Below are 22,536 nucleotides of genomic sequence, written 5' to 3' on the forward strand. Positions count from 1 at the left end.
AGACACAACACGAGCGCTTTGTTGTAAGATTCAACTCGCCCAACTTTCCACCTTACTACTTTAGTTCGGAGACAAATTAAAAACGAAGGAGGGTAATTATTTAAATTGTTATTTACGCTCACTATAAAAATACTCAGAGTTCCTTATGCGAGCAGCCAAGAACATGCGTTTATTTGTGTCCTCCTACCAGGTGTTTCAGGGAAGGCTTAAAGTAATTTCCAAAACAGTCTTTTTGGGGTAAAAATATGTATTTAAGAAGAGGACTTAGACGTCCCGGTTGGTGCATGCTGATGGAAACCGATTGAACAGCGCTAACAGACAGCGCATCAGTCTGTGTTCTTCTACAGCTTCCTGTGAGCGCTGTTCAATCGGTTTCCTTAAATTATGGCTTCTGCGGCATTGTATTGCCTGTGTTGGTGGACACCGGAAAGCCGGTGAATTGTCTTAAGCAGTAAGCTGGTAATTTCTGATAACTGACTAACTATCACAGTTAGGCAACTGGTTGCAATTAGTGATCTGTAGCAGGTCGTTGGTAATAGCCATATCAGTTTAGAATTTCGAAAACGCTATTATCCTCGGCGCTGTGGCTCGACAAAATCTGGCTACATCATGCCATATACATGTGCTTTCGAAAAGCAAGCAGGAATAGCAACCTTTCCAGTGCACGCAACTAGTGAAAACAGCCAGTTTTGTCTAACCTGGGCGCGAAGGGTAAATGCGTTTTCGAAATTCTAAAAACTGATATGACTATTACTAACGACCAGATACAAGCCTCTTATTCCAACTAGGCGCCCAACTCTACTAGTTAAAGTCAGTTATCAGAAGTTAGCTAGCCAGCTTACTACTAAAAACCATTCACCAGTTTTTTTGTCTGCAAACACTGGTAATACTATGCTTAAAATGACATGTTTTACGTCAAAAAACCTATGATCTTGATATTTGGCGTAAGTTGAATGAAATTCAGCATATCAAAAAATGCAATAACATGGCTCAAGACAACCACACATATTTACATGAAAATTACGCTAGCAGGTCAGTCAGCTTTTGTAACCGTTTTCTGCTCTCATATTACTGGATTAATTCTAGAATATGAAAATACGGGAAAATTTCTCAGTGGCATTCTCATACTGAACGGCGTTATCGTGTGAAAGCAACGCAAGCAGATGTTTAATTTTAGAATAGAACGTAGAATAGGATTCACTTTTAAAGTCAGTCTTTCTTTAATTTTTTTTCCTACACCATGGGCTTCATTCTTCTATATTCTATTAACTTTATTTCTATTTGTATCGTGTACCTTTCCACCTACCCTGATTTAATCTGTACGAGGTTTGCAGTATTGCATGAATAATAAAATAAAATAAAAATCAATACTGCGCTGCGTCCACCCATCCATGCCTCGTTTTTTTTTATTTAGTCATTGCTGAAGTGACGTAATGTAAATGAAGGAAGTGTCGTGCGAGCAGTGTTAATGATGACAGCAATGTAGCTAAACATGCGAATTGGTTATGCATTTTTAGGGGAAACAGCTCGAAAGACGGGAACGAAGTGGGGAGGAAACATCGCACCAGCGCTGAGCCACGACTGAAGTTTATTCACAGGAAACATGAACAATATAATGCAAGCGCGGGCAAGCTATCAAAAAAACGCCCTTGTTGCCATGCAGAGTCAAGGTACACGACTTCACTGTCATGTAGGACAATGGAGGGCTTGCTGATGCGCAGTCGTGATTTTTTCTTCTTGTGGTATGCCTCATTAATCCCTCTAGTTAGTTAGTCGGGTCGTGTGCTTGAACAATATATCACAATGCTGAAACGACGAAAACAAGGATTTGTACTCTCGGTAATGGTCGGTTAGATTAGTGCAACGAGTTAAATCTAAACAATTTTTCTTTCAGGAGTGTATTAACACACCACCGCGTCTCGCCAATATATACTTGAACGCGTGCCCCGCCGCGGCGGCTTAGTGGTTACGGCGCTCGGCTGCTGGCCCGAAAGACGCGGGTTCGATCCCGGCCGCGGCGGTCGAATTTCGATGGAGGCGAAATTATAGAGGCGCCCTTGTGCTGTGCGATGTCAGTGCACGCTAAAGAACCCCAGGTGGTCGAAATTTCCGGAGTCCGTCACTACGGCGTCCCTCATAGCCTGAGTCGCTTTGAGACGTTCATCATCATCATCATCAGCCTGACTACTCCCACTGCAGGGCAAAGGCCTCTCCCATGTCTCTCCAATTAACCCTGTCCTTTGTCAGTTGCCGCCACTGTATCCCCGCAAACTTCTTAATCTCATCCGCCCACCTAACTTTCTGCCGTCCCCTGCTCCGTTTGCTTTCTCTTGGAATCCACTCCGTTACCCTTAAGGACCAGCGGTCCTTAAGACGCTAAACGTTAAGACGTTTGAGACGTTAAACCCCAATAAATCAAACCATATACTTGAACGCAAGAAAGAGGAACTTTGTAAACACCCTCGAAGCATGGCACAAACTTTGTTTCGTGGTTAATCCAGTAGGCTTCTCGAGATTATATTTGTTTTTTGGCCTTTTTTTCTACAGTCACGCAAACCTTCTTGATGGTTTATGGGGGTTTAACGTCCCAAAGCGACCCAGGCTATGAGGGACGCCGTAGTGAAGGGCTCCGGAAATTTCGACCACCTGGGGTTCATTAACGTGCACTGACATCGCACAGTACACGGGCCCATAGCATTTCGCCTCCATCGAATTTCGACCGCCGCGGCCAGGATCGAACCCGAGTCTTTTGGTTCAGCAGCCGAGCGCCATAATCACTGAGCCACAGCTACCGCTTTCAAATCTTCTTGAGTTTCTTTGGTACTGAGAAAACAACTACACCATACCTCTTGGCCACATTTTTCAGACCGCACGAAAGGCTGTGGATGTAAGGAAGGACTGTAACCTTTTTCTGTTGCGGTCCTTTGTCTGATCGTGCATCAAAGCTTCGGTTTTAAGATTTTTTTGCTATTTTATTGAGACCAATACGATGGCATCACCTGGGTATATGTCCAGTGAATAAACCTCAGTTATGGGTAAGTTTGGAATCCTGTGTTCCCTCTCCATTTCGTCTCCGTCTTTCACGCTGTCGCCCCTAAAAATAACAACAATGAAGGGCAGGCAAAAAGAGTGCCAGGGCATACATTAAAACGCTGTTGCTTTTCGAGGTTGAACAAAAACGTGCGCTCTAAGCGCGCTGCGGTTTGCCGACTTGCTCTGTTACACGTTTATCTGTCTGCAGCTGCTTTTCGGCATCTGTGATCAGCCAAGGAGCCAATTTCATTTGTTCACAACGAAGTGTTTCTCTTTTGCAGTCTTGTTTTACGTTTCTCAACTGGGAATGAAAGCGCCGGACGTGAAGATGGGCATTAATTTAGTGGAGTGCGTGACGAAGGAGTCGCTCGGCACGCATGAGCAGTCTGCCACTCTACTAGCAGCATCGTAAGTAAAGCGTGACTTTTTCATTGCCTTCTTGGCATTTTTTCCCCGCTGTTTATTATACATCCCTAGTTATTTCCCAGCAGCAGGTGTGGAAGTACGTGTTTTGAGATGAAAAAGATGTTCGACAAATGCGTGAAAAATTTGAGAACACTTAAAACCACCCACAACTTATTCTCCGCGGTTACATAAAGCCCATTCGAGGTCCCGCCGCTCTGCGTGTCACCGTTACTTTGGAGACACGCAGTTTGTGTAACACGAGGTTACTAGAAAATGACCAGCCCTATGGTGATAATCACGCTTCGTGTGTACACGGACCAGAATAAGGTGTATTTCGGATGACGATACGGCTTACAAAGTTTGCAGTATTTGTCGCATTAAGGATTTACTGCGTCCGTATAGGTTAATAGGGACAGCTATGCGACACAACGCTCAGTTGCCATATAGTCCTCTGATCTTCCGCTAGTTCACTATTGGGGTGGTTGGGAAAACAATAAGTGGCCTCGAAAGTGCGGCATAAAGTGTGCGGTCCTTCTTTGCTGATCTCTGCGTTGCACCATTCAGTGCAAATAGCGATGACTAAATGGCGTATGACCTACGAGAACTGTACCAATTTCTCTACTTTTGCATTCTTAATTTGCTCTACTTTCCTTTTGCCTTTTTCAACAATTTTTAACCGGCGGGGATGCGAAAATGTTTCTTGGGTTCTTCCTTTCCCTGGCCGGCACGAGTAAACAAAATTTTAAATGAGAGATTGTGGAAAACGTGTTTGCTCCTCCGTCTTTACGCAACCAAATATCTCTCGTCGGGACAGGGCCGGCGCTCGATGAGGACAATTAGCTTCCTCATGGGGGAACCCGTAGTAGCGACGGCAGTTTGCGGCGCATTCATGCAGGCGACCAAGGCGCGCAGCAACATGGCGATACAATCCTGTTGTCTGGCAAATTTGATAATACGGTGGATTGTTGAGCTAGTTGGTGCGTGATTACTTAAATGTAGTAGCATAGAATAAACAGACACAAGAAAGAGACACACAGACGAGGTCGAGGCTGCCTCGTCCTCATCTTTGTTTCTTTCTTGTGTTTGTGTCTTCTATGCTGCTAGTTTTAAGTTAAATTCGATAATGACCTCAACCTAAAGGCATGGTGAAAGAGACTTTTGTGCCCCCTCCCTACTTCTCTTTGTCCAGCGTCTCTTAGCCCTCTAGCAGCCCACGACCCTCAGTTGGAGCTTTTAGTTCCGAACCTTGCAACAGGGCTGCCACGCACGTACCTTGTGATGAAGGGTGTAACTACGCGAAAGGGTTAGGACAGCATGAAGTGACACACACGACACGAAAAGTTGGCCGTGTGCGCTTCTAAGTGTCGTGCGTGTTCCTTCAGGTTGTCCTAGCCCTTCGCGCAGTTACACCCGTCATCAGTATGAACCAACTAGCCCGGCAAATGTTAATGTAAGGTACCCCGTGTCGGCCTCCAAATCTGATAGTGAGCAGGGTCTATTCTCCATCTCATAACTTAGTTGCAGCACTACTTCTCAGCCGATGATACAGCGCGTTAAACCTGTTCCTCTGTGCCTCGTCCTCTGCTTGTCGCCTGCTCGCGGCGTACGCGCATATGGTTAGAAAAGAGTGTTCAGATGGTGGGCGAGGCGATAGTGGCGCCGCTGCATAACGTGCGTCGCTAGAAGCAGAGCCACTTCTGGACGTCGTGTTATCTTTCATAATAGATTTAGCGTCTAGATATGCAGCAGAAAGTCATTTGCAGACATTAGTAAGAATCAGTGCTTGAATTTTTCTGCACCGCAGGCTCGTAATAATTGGTTACTGATATCAGCACGAAATCGATAGTTCGCAAGTGCCTCAAAAACTCCTTCGGCGTTGACCTATGCACCAAACTCGGCACTGTAAAGTACGGCACTTTAAACAGTAGTCTTTCACAGTTTTTATTTTCTTTTTGTTTAGGCGCATTTCTTTGAAGCGATCACTGCATATATGCGGGTAAGGCCCGCTGTCACCTTCGCGAACTTGTTGCATGCGCTCCCAGACGCACTTAAATCGTGTCCGGGTAGCGGTCTCGGCCTCAAAGATGACCTCGACTCAGCGTGCAAAGGCCAGCCAGAAACAAGCTATCAAGTGACAAGGGCGGTGGTCGTTTGGCGCCCAGCCTTCGCCGGTCGCAAGCCACAGAACTGGTTGGAGGCAAAAGTTCACTAATAAAAAACTTTATATAGTAAAGAGACGATACAGAGGAATTTCCGATCACTCGTAAGAGCACATACACAGTGATCCACAAAAATGCGACACATGCAAAGTAACTGTTTAGAATATGGAATATTTATTGCTCATACTTTTTGTTATAGGCGAAATGAGACGAAGTAAAATATCGGTGTCTAGTTTAGGGCCGGTTAATGTACTGAAAAAATATTAACAACGACGAATTCAGTCTGAAGCGAGGGGCATGCTTCCAAACGAGCCGTCATGTTGGAACCGGTATTTTAGTATACGCAAGCGCCACGCAAGCTAAACTCAGAAAATGGCGTTGTAGTGCGAGCGTACGTTAAGGCTAGAATTCAAATAGCATTTGGCGCATGAGCACTGCGGAGCACGCTGTTTCTAGTGCACATTATCCCGTATTCGCACTTTATACTGGCACTACATTTTTCAGCGGCACAACGTCGCTTCTCCACTCATCATTGCTTTGGTAGTGCTGCAGCGAACTACTGAGATAGAGTATAGACGATTAACAAAACAGGCTGTGGAGCTAGTTGGTGATGCATTGTTTTCTGGAAAAAGTAACCCAGCGCTACATTTAAAGACGAGGACAGAGAAAGAATTTGACAGGACGGCGGCTGGCTTCAGCTGCTGCTATTGAGGAGACACATGTTACGTTTATAAGGAATGAAGGTACTGTCCGCATGCGCATTCATGATTGCAGGAAAAGAACAAAACCTAGCAGATTAAAAAGGCCAGACTGCATATTATTCCCTAATTAATAACCCGAATTCACTGACTCGCAGGGAGGCTGATGTGGTGCTGACTCATGTGTCGCCTTTCACCCTTCGTAAAAAACACTTCTGACAATTCGCGAGCTAATCTCTCCTTACTTCTACTTAGGACTTTGACTTCCTGAAGTAGTGGCTCACTGTTATGGTTGCTTCATCGTTGCAAGGGTGGCAGTGGGCGGAAAACAGGGTTCTCTGACGATGTATTGGCAGCAGTGATCGAGGCACTCTTAACACAAAATCAAGGGCAGGCCAAAGAAAACACGGAAACAAGGACGTATCAGCGCCATATTAATAGCGATCCTGCACATCCACAGGGCGTGCCACAATCTGAAAAGGGTTGGCGACAAGTACGGCGCGCTGATGGCTTTTCTACGCCAGGTAAATTGGCCAAGATGTGTCCCAAGGTCAGCAGTGGAGGCCCTGCGAGTTCTGGCTTAGGAATGAAACACAGGAAGCCGCCTGCAAGATGAGTCACGGGTGTGGTGTATGAGATCGCCCTTTCATGTGGCAACATATATGTCGGACAAACTGGTCGCTGTGTCGGCGAACCTGAACGATCACTAGATAACGTTTCGGACTCGTACCAGAGTCTATTCGCCCACTGCCTCACTTGCAAAGATAAAAACGATCATAACTGTGAGCATTAAAATTCTATGTAGAATAAGGACAGATTAGTTCGCGAACTGTCAGAAGCATGTTTCGTCAAGGAAAGAGGCGACACGTGCATCAGCACCACACCAGTCTCCCTGCAAGCCAGTGAATTCAGGTTATTAAATAGGCGATAATATGCAGTCTGCTCTCCTTAATCACTTCGGTTTTTGTTTTTTCCTACATTCATGAATGTCCATGCTCTCAGTACCTTCATTCTTTATGAACGTAACATGTGTCTACTTCAATAGAAATAGTTGGAGTCAGCGGCCGTCCTGTAAAGTGCTGGATTGCTTTTTCAATAAAACTATGGAATGTAGAAGGCTACGCTGATACCCGCGGAGTGACTCGAGGTCTCCTCTAATCGTCGGCATACGGCCAGCCTGACAAGCGGTTGTGGCCGCAGGCTCTCCTTGCCTTCCGCGGCAGGCAAAGAAGCGAGAGGAACAAACACGGTACGCTCAGAGCTGTCTTTCTCAACGCGTGCAAACGTTTTCCGCCGAAGCTGCGCCCCTGCCTCGGGCTGGTAAACCGGAAACCCTTCTTACGCAGCCTTAGAATGTCTAGCTAGCTGGCCCACTCTGTGTATTATTTGCAAGTCTAATAAGCAGCATTTGAGTGTACACATGTTGTCGTGTGCACGCCCCACATCCACGGAGTTGGGTGGAAGATGACGCCCATATAGCCACCACATGCATTGAAACTGTGGTGTTTAATTAACGTCCCAAAGCGATACGTGGGCTATGAGGAACGCCGGGCTCGGGACCAATTTCGATCTTTCACGTCGGGGATCTTTCATGTCCTTACATCGCACAAGCGCCTTTTGAGTTTCGCCCCCATCGAAATGCGGCAGGGATCGAGTAACGCGAGTAACCACAGCCTAAAGCTTCTCTACACCTCACGCGCGGTTTCGCACGCGTGTACGGCGCCTGAATACGGAGCACAAAGAAACTTCTATGCCAAGAGAAGGTCAATACAGGGTGGTTGCTCCAGCGCGCTGACGCTGCGCAGTCTCTTCGCCGCCTAGCATTTGTTTGCTGCCATGAGCGGCTATGTGGTTCGAGCAGTGTGCAGCAAAGCGTGCAGTCAAGACCCGCGCTGTTTCCAACACTTCTTCCTGAATGAGGCTCTGCTGGCGCTTTAGTCATACCCTTTGCTTCAAAATGCGAGCATATCATGTGGGGATTAGATTGTTAGAAACTAGCCGACATGTCTGGTGCGTGTAAAATTCAGCATCGGCGCTGCCTATACGCTTGCCTACACTTTTTAAGCATCCCTGAAGTATTCGTTCGTCTTGACAGTGAATAGACAATTTTTGTACACTAAGATGTTGCTAGCACTGTCGAAATGTGACGCTTTAAACAATAAAGAAAGAGAGCCAACTGGTTTTTCCGTTGCATGGTGTTGTTTTCTTTTGCAGCATCATCGTTGGCATACTGCTGGTCCTAGTCGTTTTAGGAACACTAGTGGACGCCATGTTCCTCATGCTGGTCAACAGGGAGTTTGCCTCAAAGGAAATAGTCAAGTCTCATTCTTACGAAATCAGTAAGTACCCAACAAACTGAAGCCACGTGTTATGAGCATACGTGTCGAAATATCCCCGAAAAGAGAAAAAAAAGAATAACGCACGGCTAGGCAGTGCGCAGCCTGCTTTGGTTCTTGCACAAAGAGCTTGTCGGGCGCGCCAAACACCATCTAGTATGACTACACATGCTCCGCACATGAAGTGAAATTGATTAATTTGTCGTGGTGTTTCGCGTCTCGACTTTTAAATTTGGCGCGTGCCGCTAGTGCGCGGAGTGCCCACGAGGCCTCCCAGGGCGCAATCGCGCCCGCTAAAATTAAGACGGAACTGTGGTGCAGCTGTACGTGTTGCCAGACCAGTGGCACCGACCTAAGCATTCCGGTTGTTTACGGCACACATCATCGTGGCAAGCCTACGAGCTCCTTACACGGCAACTCCGGCGGTTTCTCGAGATTCACATATTCGAATGAAACATTTAATGTATGTCTTCTTCTTCCTGATTCTTTCCTCCAAGTTAAGGAGCTGTGCCGCAGTCAATTCTAGCGCAAATCGATTTTAAAGATTGCTGTACCTGTGGACTCAGGTCAGGCGAATTCTGCAGGCAACAGTGCGCTTGCGACGTCACACTAAATAATCGCACGTAATCACCCTATCCTCACGTGAACAACAAACTGTACTGTTTGAATGAGATCGTATTACTCATTTTATGAACTGAGTCGTGATTTCCATTCGCTACTTCAGCCATTCAACGCCCTTACGAGTGTTTTTCGAATGGTGTATGTGACGTCATAGCTACGTTAACCTCAGAATCGTCTCTGGCCACGAATAGAGTTTAGGTTTCGATATGTTGTGTTTGCGCTTTTAAAACATTCACTTGGTACTAAAAAGACGGTTTGTTATGCCGGAGACACAGGGCTCCAAGGAATGGGATGCGATGAATGCCTCAAAATGTTTGAAAAACCACCGGATTTGCCCTTTAGGCTATCGCTAGAGGGGTGCATCGCGCCCGCTAAACTAAGCGATGTTACTCTGAAGCAGCTGTACTACGCGTTACGAGACCAAGCCTTACGGCGCGCATCAGCGGAAGCTCAGTACCTTAAGCTATCGCTTAAAGAGTCTGTCTACTGAATTTTATCGGCCATATTTTGTTTGCGGCCATTGATGGCTCTTTACCCAAATTACCGTTTAGCCATGCGTGGTGCCAAGAAGTGCGGTAGAACATTTTAAAATAGAATTTTTTGATGTGGCAATTAAGACACCTGTATGAGATGGTAGACTCATCTGGCAACCATAAAAATACTAACGTCGTAGCAATTTATAAAGTGAAATTTTCAAGTGCTGAGTTGACTAAAAGAAATCGCCACTGAAAGGACATTGGTCATATATGTGGCAATTACGCGAAGCCGTATTTTTTCATTAAAAAAATACAGGAACGTAAGCACCATGACCCTTTGAGGGTGCGGCAGTCAATCCAATCCAAGACGAAGTGGCATCGCGGTGCTCATGGTATCTTGTTTGAGAGGCAGTATGTGAAGCTTGCAGAATCTGGGCGAAGTTGAAAGAAATATTTTCAAGGATGAACTAACAAAACATTGACCCATATGAGTCAACACCGGATAAACGCGGTCGCGACAGCCAAAGGGATGATGAGAGTAGCGACGATCCTGACGATTTCCGCCTCGCGGCGACAAACATGGCGGCGCCCTTCGAAGCCGGACCTCTCGCTGAGGACTGAATTCTCGTTGCTGCTGGCTTTTTCAGTGCGTTCACTGGCCATAAATGGGGCATCGGTCTTTCGCTTCGTATCACCTCGCCTATTTGAAAACGTATAAGTGATAAATTTGCTTTATTTTTTTTTATTAGAGGGACGATTCTGCCGCTTCTAGGCTTAAGAGGAGAGTCAGTTTGTTTACAGTAATGGCTCCTGTCCTGGCAACTAGAGTTACTGTATATGCTACCAAAGGTAGCAGAGTTGCGCGTCCGTTTTCAAAACGCCGCTCGCGACTCCATTGGTAGAGCGCCATCACGTGGTGTCCAAGAAACCGTGTACTGCGGAGAAGGCTACGCTCGGGACACTTCTTTGTAATTCCCGACGCCGCCGCTGCAGCGAACTGGATTGACAGCCGGCCAAGTTCGAAGCGTATCCACTATCCATCCGCTGTTTAAATTCGCTGCTGTAGGGTGTCTATAGTCGGATACAACTAAGTCTGCAGTGAAGCTCCACCCACATTCAGCCTCCGCGCACAGAATTCCTCCACGACGAAAAAGTAGCCCGCTGCTTAAACGTTTTTTGTTACCTAAACAAGAAGCTTATCACATGAAAAAATTATGAGCTCTAGAATTTTGATACGTGGATTGTTTGATGAAGTCAAACATTAAAAAGCTTATTTCGTTTACTGTTGCGAATGACCAGCGAAGTAATACAAGATGCCGCGGAGCGCGGCCCAGTGTTAGCAACTGCTGTTTTTTTTAAGTTGTATCCTACTATAGCGTGCGTAGCTCTCAGGTTTATTCTTGTTTATTTCCTATAATTTGCATTGAGGTTTCTTTACCGAAAAAAGGCTGGACTTGCGGCTCTGCGCTTTTTAGTGTACGCTGTTGAAACGCTGAAATAGAGCTCTGCGTTGCGTATTTACCCTTTTGGCATAAAACCTGAATGGCAAACAACTTTCAAGCGATAGAAAACATGTTTAGGCATCTGATTATTTACTTCAGATGCTAACGTTCATCCCATTTCAAGTAAACTGTATTCTGAATTTTATACTGTCCTTTTTATAATTCCGACTCATAACTCTTTGCAGGAGTTTCGGATTTAGTAAAGGGGACTATAAACAGGTTTTTTAACGCAGGTGGATCCGGTGATTAAATGTTGCCGCAAAGATGAATGAATGCTGCATTTGCACGGCGTATTTAGAATACTGAGTCTGCCCTTAAGTTATTAGGTAAATAGTTCGGGGAAGGCGACTGCGGGAATCGCCTGCGTCCGCAGCTCACGGCGCGCGATAGAAATAGCAGCGCTTTTCCTTGACTATATTTTTTGACTGGGTTACGCAGTCAGCTGTTTCGATGTCCTTTGTTTGTGATCAAGCGAAAAACTGGTTTAAAAACCTCGGAAAAGCGCCCACGGTCAATCGGTGATGCGCTAGGCATGTCGCGTACAGAAACGGAGGTAACTTCAATTGCTTGACAAGAAAGATGCCTGACCTACGCGCAACTATGCTACCTTTGGTAGCATACACAGTAACTCTACTGACAACCAGAGGGCGCCACTATAAGCTGAGTTTATTTTTGCGTCTCTGCTGGCATAGGCTGAACTAAAAGCGGGAATGCGCCTGGGCTTAGCATATGTAAGCACGCATACGCTTATGGTACGTAGACAGCGCAAATTTAGGCTCTTTTCTCACTGTATCTGCGTACGCCGGGAGCGGCGACATGGTGTGCAAAAGCGAGAAACAGCAGCGGCGCGGCGGTTCCACCTCACCTAGGCGTCAATAGATGACAACAGGTCCTAGTTCTTGCGGCGAGGGAATCCGCTTCGCTCACCAGATTTTTGGACTAGTGTGAACGTGCCCTTATAGCAGACATGGACACGGAAGCGCCAATGCATGCGTAGCGGGGGCGTCGGTGACGCCCTCCTTATTTCAAAAACACTTTTATAAATATGATTAAGCAAAGTTAAACTATAAATATTCATGTGATTTACAGAAAAAGCGAGCGGTACGCCTTCTACAGTTCACTAGAACAAAACTAGAACTCTGTAAACAAAACGTACAGTCGGGGACAAAAGTCTCCGGACCATGTGTTCCTCAAGCGAAGCTTATAACTCTACTATCAGACAGCGGCTGGAGACCGCACTTGTGGAGATGAAAGAACAAAAATTTAACTTTTACGTCCACAAGTGAAGTCTCCAGCCGCCGACTAATAGCAGAGCTAACGCTTCGTTAGAGGAGCACGTGGTCCGAAGACTTTTGTCCCCGACTGTACGTTTCTTTGATATTGGGTCATAATAACGGTACGTACAATATTCGCTTATGCTTCTACAAAAAAAGTCTACCACCTGCTCCAACAAAAACAACGTTTGGGGTCGCCACCATGCATGTCTACGCGACTTTTAACGCCAAATTAAAACATAAATTCCTACCTAAACCAGGAACAGTTCCCTCGTTATTGACGTTATGGGGGGCCGGCTACCAGAATATGCTATTGTTTATACACTCATCTCCGTGAGTAGACTGACCGTTTAAGGTGCATGGACTTGGCTTAAGGAGCATGGCTTAAGGTGCTATCGCTTAAGGTGCAAGCTCTCGCTTTAGATTAATCTGATCCTAATCTGCACAACCTGAAAGCTTACCATTGGAAAATTACTGATTTGCCAGTGCTGTTGTGAGCGAAAAACGTGCTTGTCGTTCATTATTGCATTTCCTTCCGTCTAACGAAGTAAAATACAGTGTTTGGCTTTGCTTTCAAATAAGAGTGGTGAAGGTGATGGCGCGGTTAAGCAAGGTGCACTGTACAAAAACTCCTTCTTGTCCTGAAAAAAAAAAACACCAAAAAAAGGACGCGTTCACAGGGAGTTGACGGGACGATGCTGGAAACACAACTGTACTTAACTTTTTCATCGAGTAAAATATTTTCGTGTCAGCGCGCTCTTTCCTGCTGTTTTTTTTTCCCGTAACCATACACCAACTGGCCCAACAAGCTACACTGCTTGTTCTGCGCGCTTCTTCACATTTAAACAGTGGGCAACGTTGAGCTCGTTCTGCTAATGCATAAAATCAGACGTGTGGTAAAATGATTTTTTTATTTAGTTTTTTTTTAATTACACAGTACTGCACATCTCACGCTCCAGGCAGGATGAGCAAAAGCTAGACAGAATCAAAATTTGGTGAAACCAGAAAATAGTCATAAAATTCAATACCACACAGTCAGTGGTCAAAATACAGAATTCCAGATAGAAAAAAATGCCAGACAGGTCATATAAACACATTGTTACAGATTGTTTTAAAGGAATTTTCAAAATTTTTATTTTCAAAAATCTCTTCAGGCAGTCAGTTCTAGTCCATTAGTGTGCGCGGGAAATATGAATATATATATTGGTTAATCCTTGCAAACTATGAGGCCGAGGTGTAATTATGCTTTGTGTCGGGTCTTCCGAGTTAGAGTATATGGCGTAAGGTGCAGGTGAGAGTACAGATTTTCTATTTACCAGTGAAGGAAAAAAAAACAATCGAGAAATTTGGCGTCTGATGCGGACGGGCTCCGTTGGCTACTATTTGGGCAGACGGAAAGTATGTTCATTTTAGTTTACGCCTCAGGAGGCCTGATTTTCTTTTCACATACAGCGTGATGGAATTGAATTGTTAGAATTTGTAGCATGTAGCGTCAGAAATAGAGTACGTAAACCTGCGTTTCTCTCTCGCTGTGCGCATATCTACTGTTTCATAGACTTTATTCACCATTCCCTGTCGTCGCTCCGGTTCATAACATCGTTCAGTGCATTATATAAGAAGGCTTGATCACAAGGTGAGCGGATCGGTTTATGTAGCATGCAGTCGTCAGCAAAGAGAGTAATCATAACACTGGGATCCATGTCAGAAACTATACCATTCAGTAAGGGGCCAAGTAGCCTCCTTAAGGAACTCATGAGGAGTCAAGAAGAGGTGAGGAACAAGTGCCATCAACCTCCACAAACTCACAGTGGCTTTTTGAGTGAGGGCTGAAGGAACTCCATTTATCATAACCTTGATAAGCAATTTACCATGCGAAACTTCGTACCCTGTCAAACTATGTTTTTCTATCCAATTTGTCAAACGCCTTACTAAATAAAACTATCTACTTCTCCAGATCGATATATCTAGAGTGGTAGAGAAATTATCAATAGCCGTGATTGGTTATGCTATAGCAGAAAACCCTTTTTTGGAACCATGCTGGCAGAGGCTTAAAGCTGAATCAGGCATGGAAAAAGCTGCGTAGTGTCTTCATCTTTCGTGGACAATTCTTTTTCTCATAGTACAGTCTTTGCCAAAAGTAACCAGGCTGCATCGTTTGCTTCTCATTCGTTTAGTAGAGCCCTGACGGCTCCCCTAAAGATCAAAAGGTTCTTCGAAGGTGAGGACAGGGGTGCTCCTTACCATACAGAGATTTAGAGCTTGAGAGCTGTCATGACAGCTTTAATGTACGACTGAGAAGCAAACTGTGCAGCCTGGTTACTTTTGGCAAAGACTGTATATGTAGGCTGTCTTGAGCTGCGCGGTCAGGTGGCCACCTGAGAAAAATTTCCGACTCATTAACATCATTAAGAATTATGGAATTGCACCAACTCGCCAGACTTTTTGTCCTCGCGATGAACATTCTCTCTGGGACATTCGAGCCAAATATACAGCAGCTCATAGCGGGAATAAATGTATGCAGTCACCCAGCGGGTCCGCAAACGATTCGTCTGGGGAGATCGCCGTATGTGTCAGATGCCAACGGCACTACACGTCGCCTGACCTCCGGTGCGCGTTCGCAGGGGCGGAGAACCACTACGTACAAGTTCTGCGCGCGTTCTCGGCCTACCGCAACTTCCGAATGCTGATGAGCGGCCGCAGGAGCAGCACGACACTGGCGCCCATGGCGGGCATCACCTCCATGAGCTTCGTCTGGATCATCATCGGCAGCACGCTCATCCTACGGCCCTTCAACCTGTCGGGTGCGGCTCCTTCACGCCAACTATTTATGCTTTCCTACGAGATGCAATGCGGCTTCTGCGGCGCTTTCGCACCTGTTGTCTATGCGGCAGCCGACGCTAGTGTTACTCCGTCGCTGCGACAATTCAGAAATTAATTTGCTCCAGCATTACGCACATCTTTTTGTTGCGCCCTGCTGCTGATACAAAATGCTTACCATTCCTCTTATTACTTTTTCACCGTGCAGTATATCAGCGTTTATCGCACTTGTGTTCGACGAGGTTTTTCACAAACGTCCTGTTTGTCGCATACTTTGCAGGCAATCTAAAGTCGCTGAGAGAGGTTTTGAATGATCCCATGATTCAGTTTGCCATAAATAACTCCTTGGCAGTCGACGCCATCACTACAGTCATGTGAGTATCCTTTTGAATATCGCCTCTGTACTGTGCGATGTCAGTACACGTTAAAGAACCCCCGGTGGTCGAAATTATCTGAAGCCCTCCACCACGACGTCCCTCATAGCCAGGGTCGCTTTGAGACATTAAACCCAAGCCAAACCAAACCAAATCTTTGAGGGGGCTCCATTTGTATAAAAGAACATCTGTAAGCGCGTCTTTTCCAGATAAGCGCATGCTGTTTGCTCAGTAGTACCGACAAAACGCGATGTTTTATCAAAGTAACCACATCAAGTTAAGAATGGTACATGTTTGATCATGTTTCACTCCTCGATAATCAGTAGTTAACTTTCTGAGGCTGCTTGTAAATCTGATTATGCGCGCTTTTCGCGAATACATGCTGTCCTTTAAGTTCACGTGTTAAGGTAAAGTACTCACGCTGCCCTGCTTCTAATTTTACTGGTACTTTCCATCACCCAGTGTGTTACAGCTTCGCAGCGGTGAACATGCCTCGCTTTATTCTTTTTATCTTGCAGTGCCATGTCCATAGCATACAACATTGTGCGAGTTGTACGTCGTTGTGGAAGCCAGGAAGACTGTACTGCAGGGAGATACTTCCGATGCGCTTTCACAGCCACGAAGTACTTCTACGTCGGGTATGCGTCCTTTTTCTCCCATTCGTTCCCCTTTGTAGTCACCTGCTGGCGTAACGCAACATGTGTGCGTAGAACCGCAGTGAGATGCGCTAGGCCTTGTAACTTTATTTTAGAACTGAGAGGGAAATTTTTATCTTCTTTTACGATTTCAGGTTGCTGCCGTTGTATATGCTACTAATTCTAGTGATCAATGCCAAGTTCCCCACCCTGGGAAGTGGCCCCACGTGGGCCATCGAAAGCCAGAAGTACCTGTCGCAGTGCGATCGGAGCTGGCAGTGGAATGTGCTCTTCGTCAATAACTTCATACCCACAAAAGATCAGGTAAGGCAGCAAGGTACCGGGAGAGAGACATACAGCATCATATATTTGGATGTTGTGCTCTCAGCAACAAGAGGAATGTTTATAGCAGCTGTATTTTATTCGTACTCACGTATAGGGCAGAAGCGAGGAGGCTAACAAAAAAGGTTCAACTTAAAAGGAAACTACATAGGTTTTAGAAATCAACGAGCTGAAGAGGGTCCAATGTGTGAAACTTACAGGTAAAGCATGCGAAGTCTTTTTGGGCTAGCTCTCCAAATAGAGAAGTAATCGCCGATTAAAATCCGGACGCCTTCAAACTTTTCCGCAGCGCACAACGCCAAATGAGGGGGGCGCATGATGACGTCATTGAATGTATCGGTACATTTCCAACGCACAAACACCTGCTTTGAGGAAAAAAAACTAACGCCACAGAAGGCGTACTCCCCCGAGAGTTGTTTGGCAGCGTCTAACGAGTCAGGGCAGGGTGTGGCTGACAACAGCGGTAAATTGAAATCATACCTTTCGTGACCTCACGCTGAGTTTCTCTGCACTAATCCGTGGCATCGAGGAGAAGCCCAAAATTCAATCGTCGATTACGTCACTATTTTAAATGCTAGTGCAAAAATACTTGGCATGCTTTATCTACAGCCTATATAGATTTGAATCCTTGAATATCGCCTAATGCTCAAAAAAGTGCTGCAGTTGGCCTTTAAGGACAGCGCAGCGAGCTATGGAAAGTAAATTGTTGGGTGTAACGTTGAAGGGCAACTGCAGCCCTTTTTTAGAATTTTGCGGTGTTCAAGGATTCAGATCTTTATAGGCTGTAGGTAAAGCATGCCAAGTGTTTTTGCACTAGCATTTAAAATAGTGACGTAATCGACGATTGAATTTTGCGCTTCTCCTCAGTGCACCGAAGGAGTGCAGAGAAATTCAGCGTGACGTCACGGAAGGTATGATTTCAAATTACCGCTGTCGTCAGCCACACCCTGCTCTGACTCGTTAGACGCTGCCAAACAACTCTCGGCAGGGTTCGCCTTCGGTGACTTTGGTTTTTTTTCTTCGAAGCAGTCGTTTGTGCTTTGGAAATGTAGCGATACCTTCGGTGACGTCATCATGCGCTCCCCACTTGGCGTTGTGCGCTGCGGAGAAGCTTGAAGGGCCTCCGGATTTTAATCGGCGATTACTTCTCTATTTGGAGAGCTAGCCGAAAAAGACTTCGCATGCTTTACCTGCGCATGCTTTACCTGCAAGTTTCACACATTCGACCCTATTAAGCTCGTTGATTTCTAGAACCTATGCAGTTTCCCTTTAAGAGGGAGGGAAGGGGCGGAGTGGGTAAGGGATTAAGCACGGCTTAATGACATCCGAGTAGAAATCAAGAGGAAGAACTAACCTTGGGCAGGCCATGCAATGCGAAGGCAAGATAACGGATGGTCCTTGAGGATAAGATACTGGTTTCTGGGGGAAGGTAAGCATAGCAGGGGGCGGATGAGATCAGAAGTATGCGTGGGTAGGGTGGCCGCAACTGGCACATGACAGGGAAAATTGGAGAGATATATGAGAGTCCTTTGTCCTACAGTGGGCATAGTTGAGCTGATGACGATGATTTGGTTGTTAGCGCACCGCACGCCACATGCTGAGATCGTGGTTTGGGATCCATTTTTTTTCTTTCTAATCAATTATTTTTGATGTAGAAACTGGTTTGGCTGCTAACTTACTATTGGTAAACGCCGCAAAGTTGAAAAAACCATCTATATATATAACCGCTGTTGTCTTTGTGACTCTAGTCTAGTTGTCTGTGACTGACTCTAGTCGAAACGTTACAAATAGTCAGGGTTTGACCGTGCGTCAATCTATATATATATATATATATATATATATATATAGATTGACGCACGGTGAGAAAGGTGACTATTTGTAACGTCGGTCTTCCGATCGAAACGTCGAGTCGAATAAATATGTTTCCTTTAACGAAGCGTATACTTTGCTATATATATATATATATATATATATATATATATATATATATATATATATATATATATATATATATATATCAAAAATTATTTCTGGGCAGCTGATTGATTAATATAAGATAAAGTCACCAGAAATTGAAAAACATTACAAGATTTAATTCCAGCCGAAACGTCGTGAATTAAATCTTATGTTTTTCAATTTCTGGTGACTCCATCTTATATATATATATATATATATGCAATGCAAGCGTGACGGTGCAACCACCGGCGACATTTCGGCCTGCCGGAGAATGGTCGTCGCGCCATACCAGCAGCTGATTTCGTTAACTCAAGCCAGGATTGAGAGCAGCACAATCGTGGCGCACGAATGCGCTAGTCACGTGATTTTTTGCATTTCGCGGGCTTCCTTTGGAGCTCAAAAAAAAGATACACGTCAGGCTTTCTTTATTGCAAATAAATGGAATGGGGTTTTAAGAAAGTGCTCTCCAACTTTGCTATTCACATTTTTTGTCTAAAGTCAATATTTACGCATTTAGGAAAATAATCTTAATTGCTAATTAATTAATTGCAAAACAAAAAATTATCTGTGATGCGGAAGCCGGTTGGTAGACGTATGTAAGTGGTTTCCCTGGCCTACCTCAAATTTCGTATTTTATAACCCTTGGCTAATGTTATCTTGGACACCCTGTATAAAAGCAATAAACAATGCATGTAAGAAGAGAATGACATACAGTGGTGGGAAATGCGCAGCGATTACAAAGAAGTAAACAAATACAAATGAAATTGCGTGTTACAGAACCATATAATGCACTTGTTGTAAGACTCCGTCTTCACACGCTTCAATGAAAGACACCAATCACGATCACGCCCCCACTGATTTTTTCAATCTCGCCGAAAGGGACGATATTATAATAGGCAGGTTTTTCCCAATGTTTTTGTATATGCCTGATGAAAGCAGCTTTGAATTCATGGATCACACACGATTACCTGACTTCCCGGTCATGGTGTGATCGAAATCTGGTTTATAAACTATAGCTTTTAGTTTATCGAATGAGTGACCGGGAATGCCTATCTGCTTGGACAAGGGCAAGTTGGGAAGGATGGGGCTATGAGCTTTGTGGTTATTAAAACGCAGCGAAAAAGGTATCGCAGTTTGCTTAATATACTGAAGGCGGCAGAGGGAACATTCACGCACACAGACGACATTATCAGTGCCGCTTTTGTAGCTGCCTTTCGTCTTCACTGTGTAATTCAAAGAGGTGCTGCTCTCTTCTTGGGATGTCATTTGTGAACAAACTTTACACCGAGGGTTTTGTTTTTCAAAGTGAAGAGCCGCTGATCGACTTATTTATCAGAAGGGTGTATGCTTGGGCTTGTTGGTTCATATTTGAAAGGTAAAAAACGTAGCGCAAAGAGACGAGGACACAGAAAGACAGACAACACACGGCGCTTATTTATGTTATTTATGTTTGTTTTAGTCAATCTGGCCCGTACTAAAGTTCAGTAGGTAAGGTGAGAAAAATAATCAGCAATAAATTTGTAATTTATATTTAAAATGTAGAGTTGCATGGTGTCGTGACTGATGGAAAACAGTTTTTTGCGGAGAGGGTCAGTGCGGCATCCCAGTTTAAGTAACACTAGACATATACTCTTGTGCTCTTCAACAATTTTTGGTTTGTTGGTATGGGAAGTTTGAGCATGCAGCAACCCTGACAAAATCGAACCACAATCGTCACCCGCTCATGCATGGCAGCAGCATTGAAAAGAAGTGCAACACTTCGAAAATGCATGAGGTGCACTAGTTAGCGCTTATCGTCCGGATTACCTCGTATGATATTTCTTTTCTTTCCTATTTCAGTGCATGCCGCACACATGGCTCCTGGCCTTCGTCTTTCAAGCCTTAGTCTTCAGTATTGCAATCGGCTTTCTATTAATACGGTAAGTGGCCCTAGTTGAGCGATTGTGCAGTGATATGAACAAGTTCTGGTGTGTTCGGGCTACTGTAGCCTTCAGAGCAACGTAGGAAACGAGCACTACTATAGTCGTCTCAAGAACAAACCTCCAAATGCCCCGAAAAGACACCCTCCAGCTAATGGCATCAACAAATTTTTTTGACGTTGCGGTTAATTTGTGGTTAATCCGCTGTCACTATAGCTTAAAAGGGGATAAATTTAGCTTGACAGGGGGTTAACTACGGTTTAACCACAATGTCATGAAAATCGGTGGACGTAATTGGCTGGAGGACCTCCTCTGAGTGGCATGTACCGCTTCATTCTTCTACTTGTATCCGGCAATTCGCTGTGAATGGACAGACAGACGGACGGACGGAAAACAGGAGAGTTCCGAAGGAATCCGTCGCACATAACGGTGTTAAGTTAGACGGCGCCATTTTCTTTAAATACAAATTTTAATCCTGAACTTGTAACCTCATGTCGCCGAGCCGAGCTTTCGAGCCACCAATCTTGCAATCGATTTTTGCTAACTTCTACCGCGGAGTCAGTCACATGACCTTCGCGCTCTATGAGCCGAAGGGCCTCGGGGAGATTGGCTGCACGTGCATCGACTCCGGATGGATACCGCCACATTCTAGTACCGCCACACACTGCACATGTGTCATTTTCTTGGTTAAAGGTCGCTTTGTACAATCGAGTTCTACAACACACTGATTAGCTTCAAGGAGTAGGGCACTGCCTCTTGAGTTGTCATAGAACGACTCCTTCCTGGTCTGCCTTTTCTTTATTCCGTGCGGCACCTGGCGCCGAAGGCAAGAGACGAAGTTGAGTGATCCGTGTAGCAGATGCGTCTCGCCATCTAATGGAAGCCGGTTAGCATAACGCTCGTGGAGCCGCGAAAAACAAAAAAGAAGAACGGGAAACCAATTATGCGAAGTTCCGCAGGGACACATTATTTCATAAATTTCATGCGCGCCGTAACGATTGGCGCCGAAAGTTTGATACATTGCGAAGCTCCGCATATTGGGATGAAAGTTACGCCGACAGTACTAGTTTCGCAGTTCTGGTGGTACTGTTTCTTCCTTCTTGGTATCTAATATCTCTCCTGTAAGGCACACAATTCCTCTGTAGCTCCTGTGCTCGTACTTGCCTTTGCTATCGCCACGTGGGCACGCGTGAACAAGTGGGACAGCTGTGCTAAGGGCGCATTTCAAGCTCGTGCTACAAGGTAAAGGCATCGTCGAATGCGTGTGCAGAAGAAATCTATGACTGTTGCCCTTTTTTTGCCGCATATTTTCTTAACGAGCCAGCGGCACCGGGTTCAATCCTGGACCACGCGCGTTAGTGCGATAAGGGCCACACGTGCGATCGCTCACCGAACTGCTAATTTATGCACTTCAAGCATGTACCCCGTATTTGTCTCGTGTGAGCCCCGAAGAAGCGGCGACCAGCAGACACGGCAACCGCAACTCGACTGCAACGGTGGCGTAGTCGTTTGAGCATCCACCTCGCATGAGGCAGGTGTGGGGTTCAATCCTAAGTGCCGCCGGATACGAACTTTCCCCTGGCTGGTGCTCAGCTTCTTTAGGGTGAATTCCTTGCGATGCAGGTCTTTGTTTAACTTAAGACTGCGCTGACACCCTGGATTTATTATGAACTGATAGTCCAGAATGCGTTCCTTCCATCACATGTAATCTACAGGTGTCAGTGATCACAAAGTAATGCATGCATGTTTCGCCATTAAAGTCTTTTCCTCTATAAACGAAATTATGTTAACGTTAACAATGAGCTTCGCGCCTTTCCATCCTTTTTTCAATCTAATATTCATCAAACAGCGATTCACGACAACTGGTCTTTATTCAAAAGAAAACTTGAAGAATTGATCAACAAATTTATTCCAAAAATTATTGTCCACTAAATAATTGCGAAGTCACCACGGTCGTTACCTGTAGTAATAGATAAATACCGTGCCAAC

At 45.2% G+C, this 22,536-nt stretch overlaps 1 protein-coding gene across 1 annotated transcript in view; it reads left to right on the plus strand.

Moving 5' to 3' along the window:
- LOC149356803 (nose resistant to fluoxetine protein 6-like) overlaps window positions 1–22,536 on the plus strand; it is a 128,147-nt gene that overhangs the window by 96,584 nt on the left and 9,027 nt on the right. Inside the window, exons 5-11 of the mRNA XM_089584334.1 lie at window positions 3,315–3,441; window positions 8,510–8,634; window positions 15,126–15,305; window positions 15,602–15,695; window positions 16,214–16,333; window positions 16,486–16,654; window positions 20,468–20,547. Coding sequence (XP_089440460.1) covers window positions 3,315–3,441; window positions 8,510–8,634; window positions 15,126–15,305; window positions 15,602–15,695; window positions 16,214–16,333; window positions 16,486–16,654; window positions 20,468–20,547 — 895 coding nt within the window. The remainder of the gene's footprint in view (window positions 1–3,314; window positions 3,442–8,509; window positions 8,635–15,125; window positions 15,306–15,601; window positions 15,696–16,213; window positions 16,334–16,485; window positions 16,655–20,467; window positions 20,548–22,536) is intronic.

Source organism: Amblyomma mixtum, chromosome 3 (assembly GCF_055824585.1).
Source record: "Amblyomma mixtum isolate Tamu chromosome 3, ASM5582458v1, whole genome shotgun sequence".
Lineage (NCBI taxonomy): Eukaryota > Metazoa > Arthropoda > Arachnida > Ixodida > Ixodidae > Amblyomma > Amblyomma mixtum.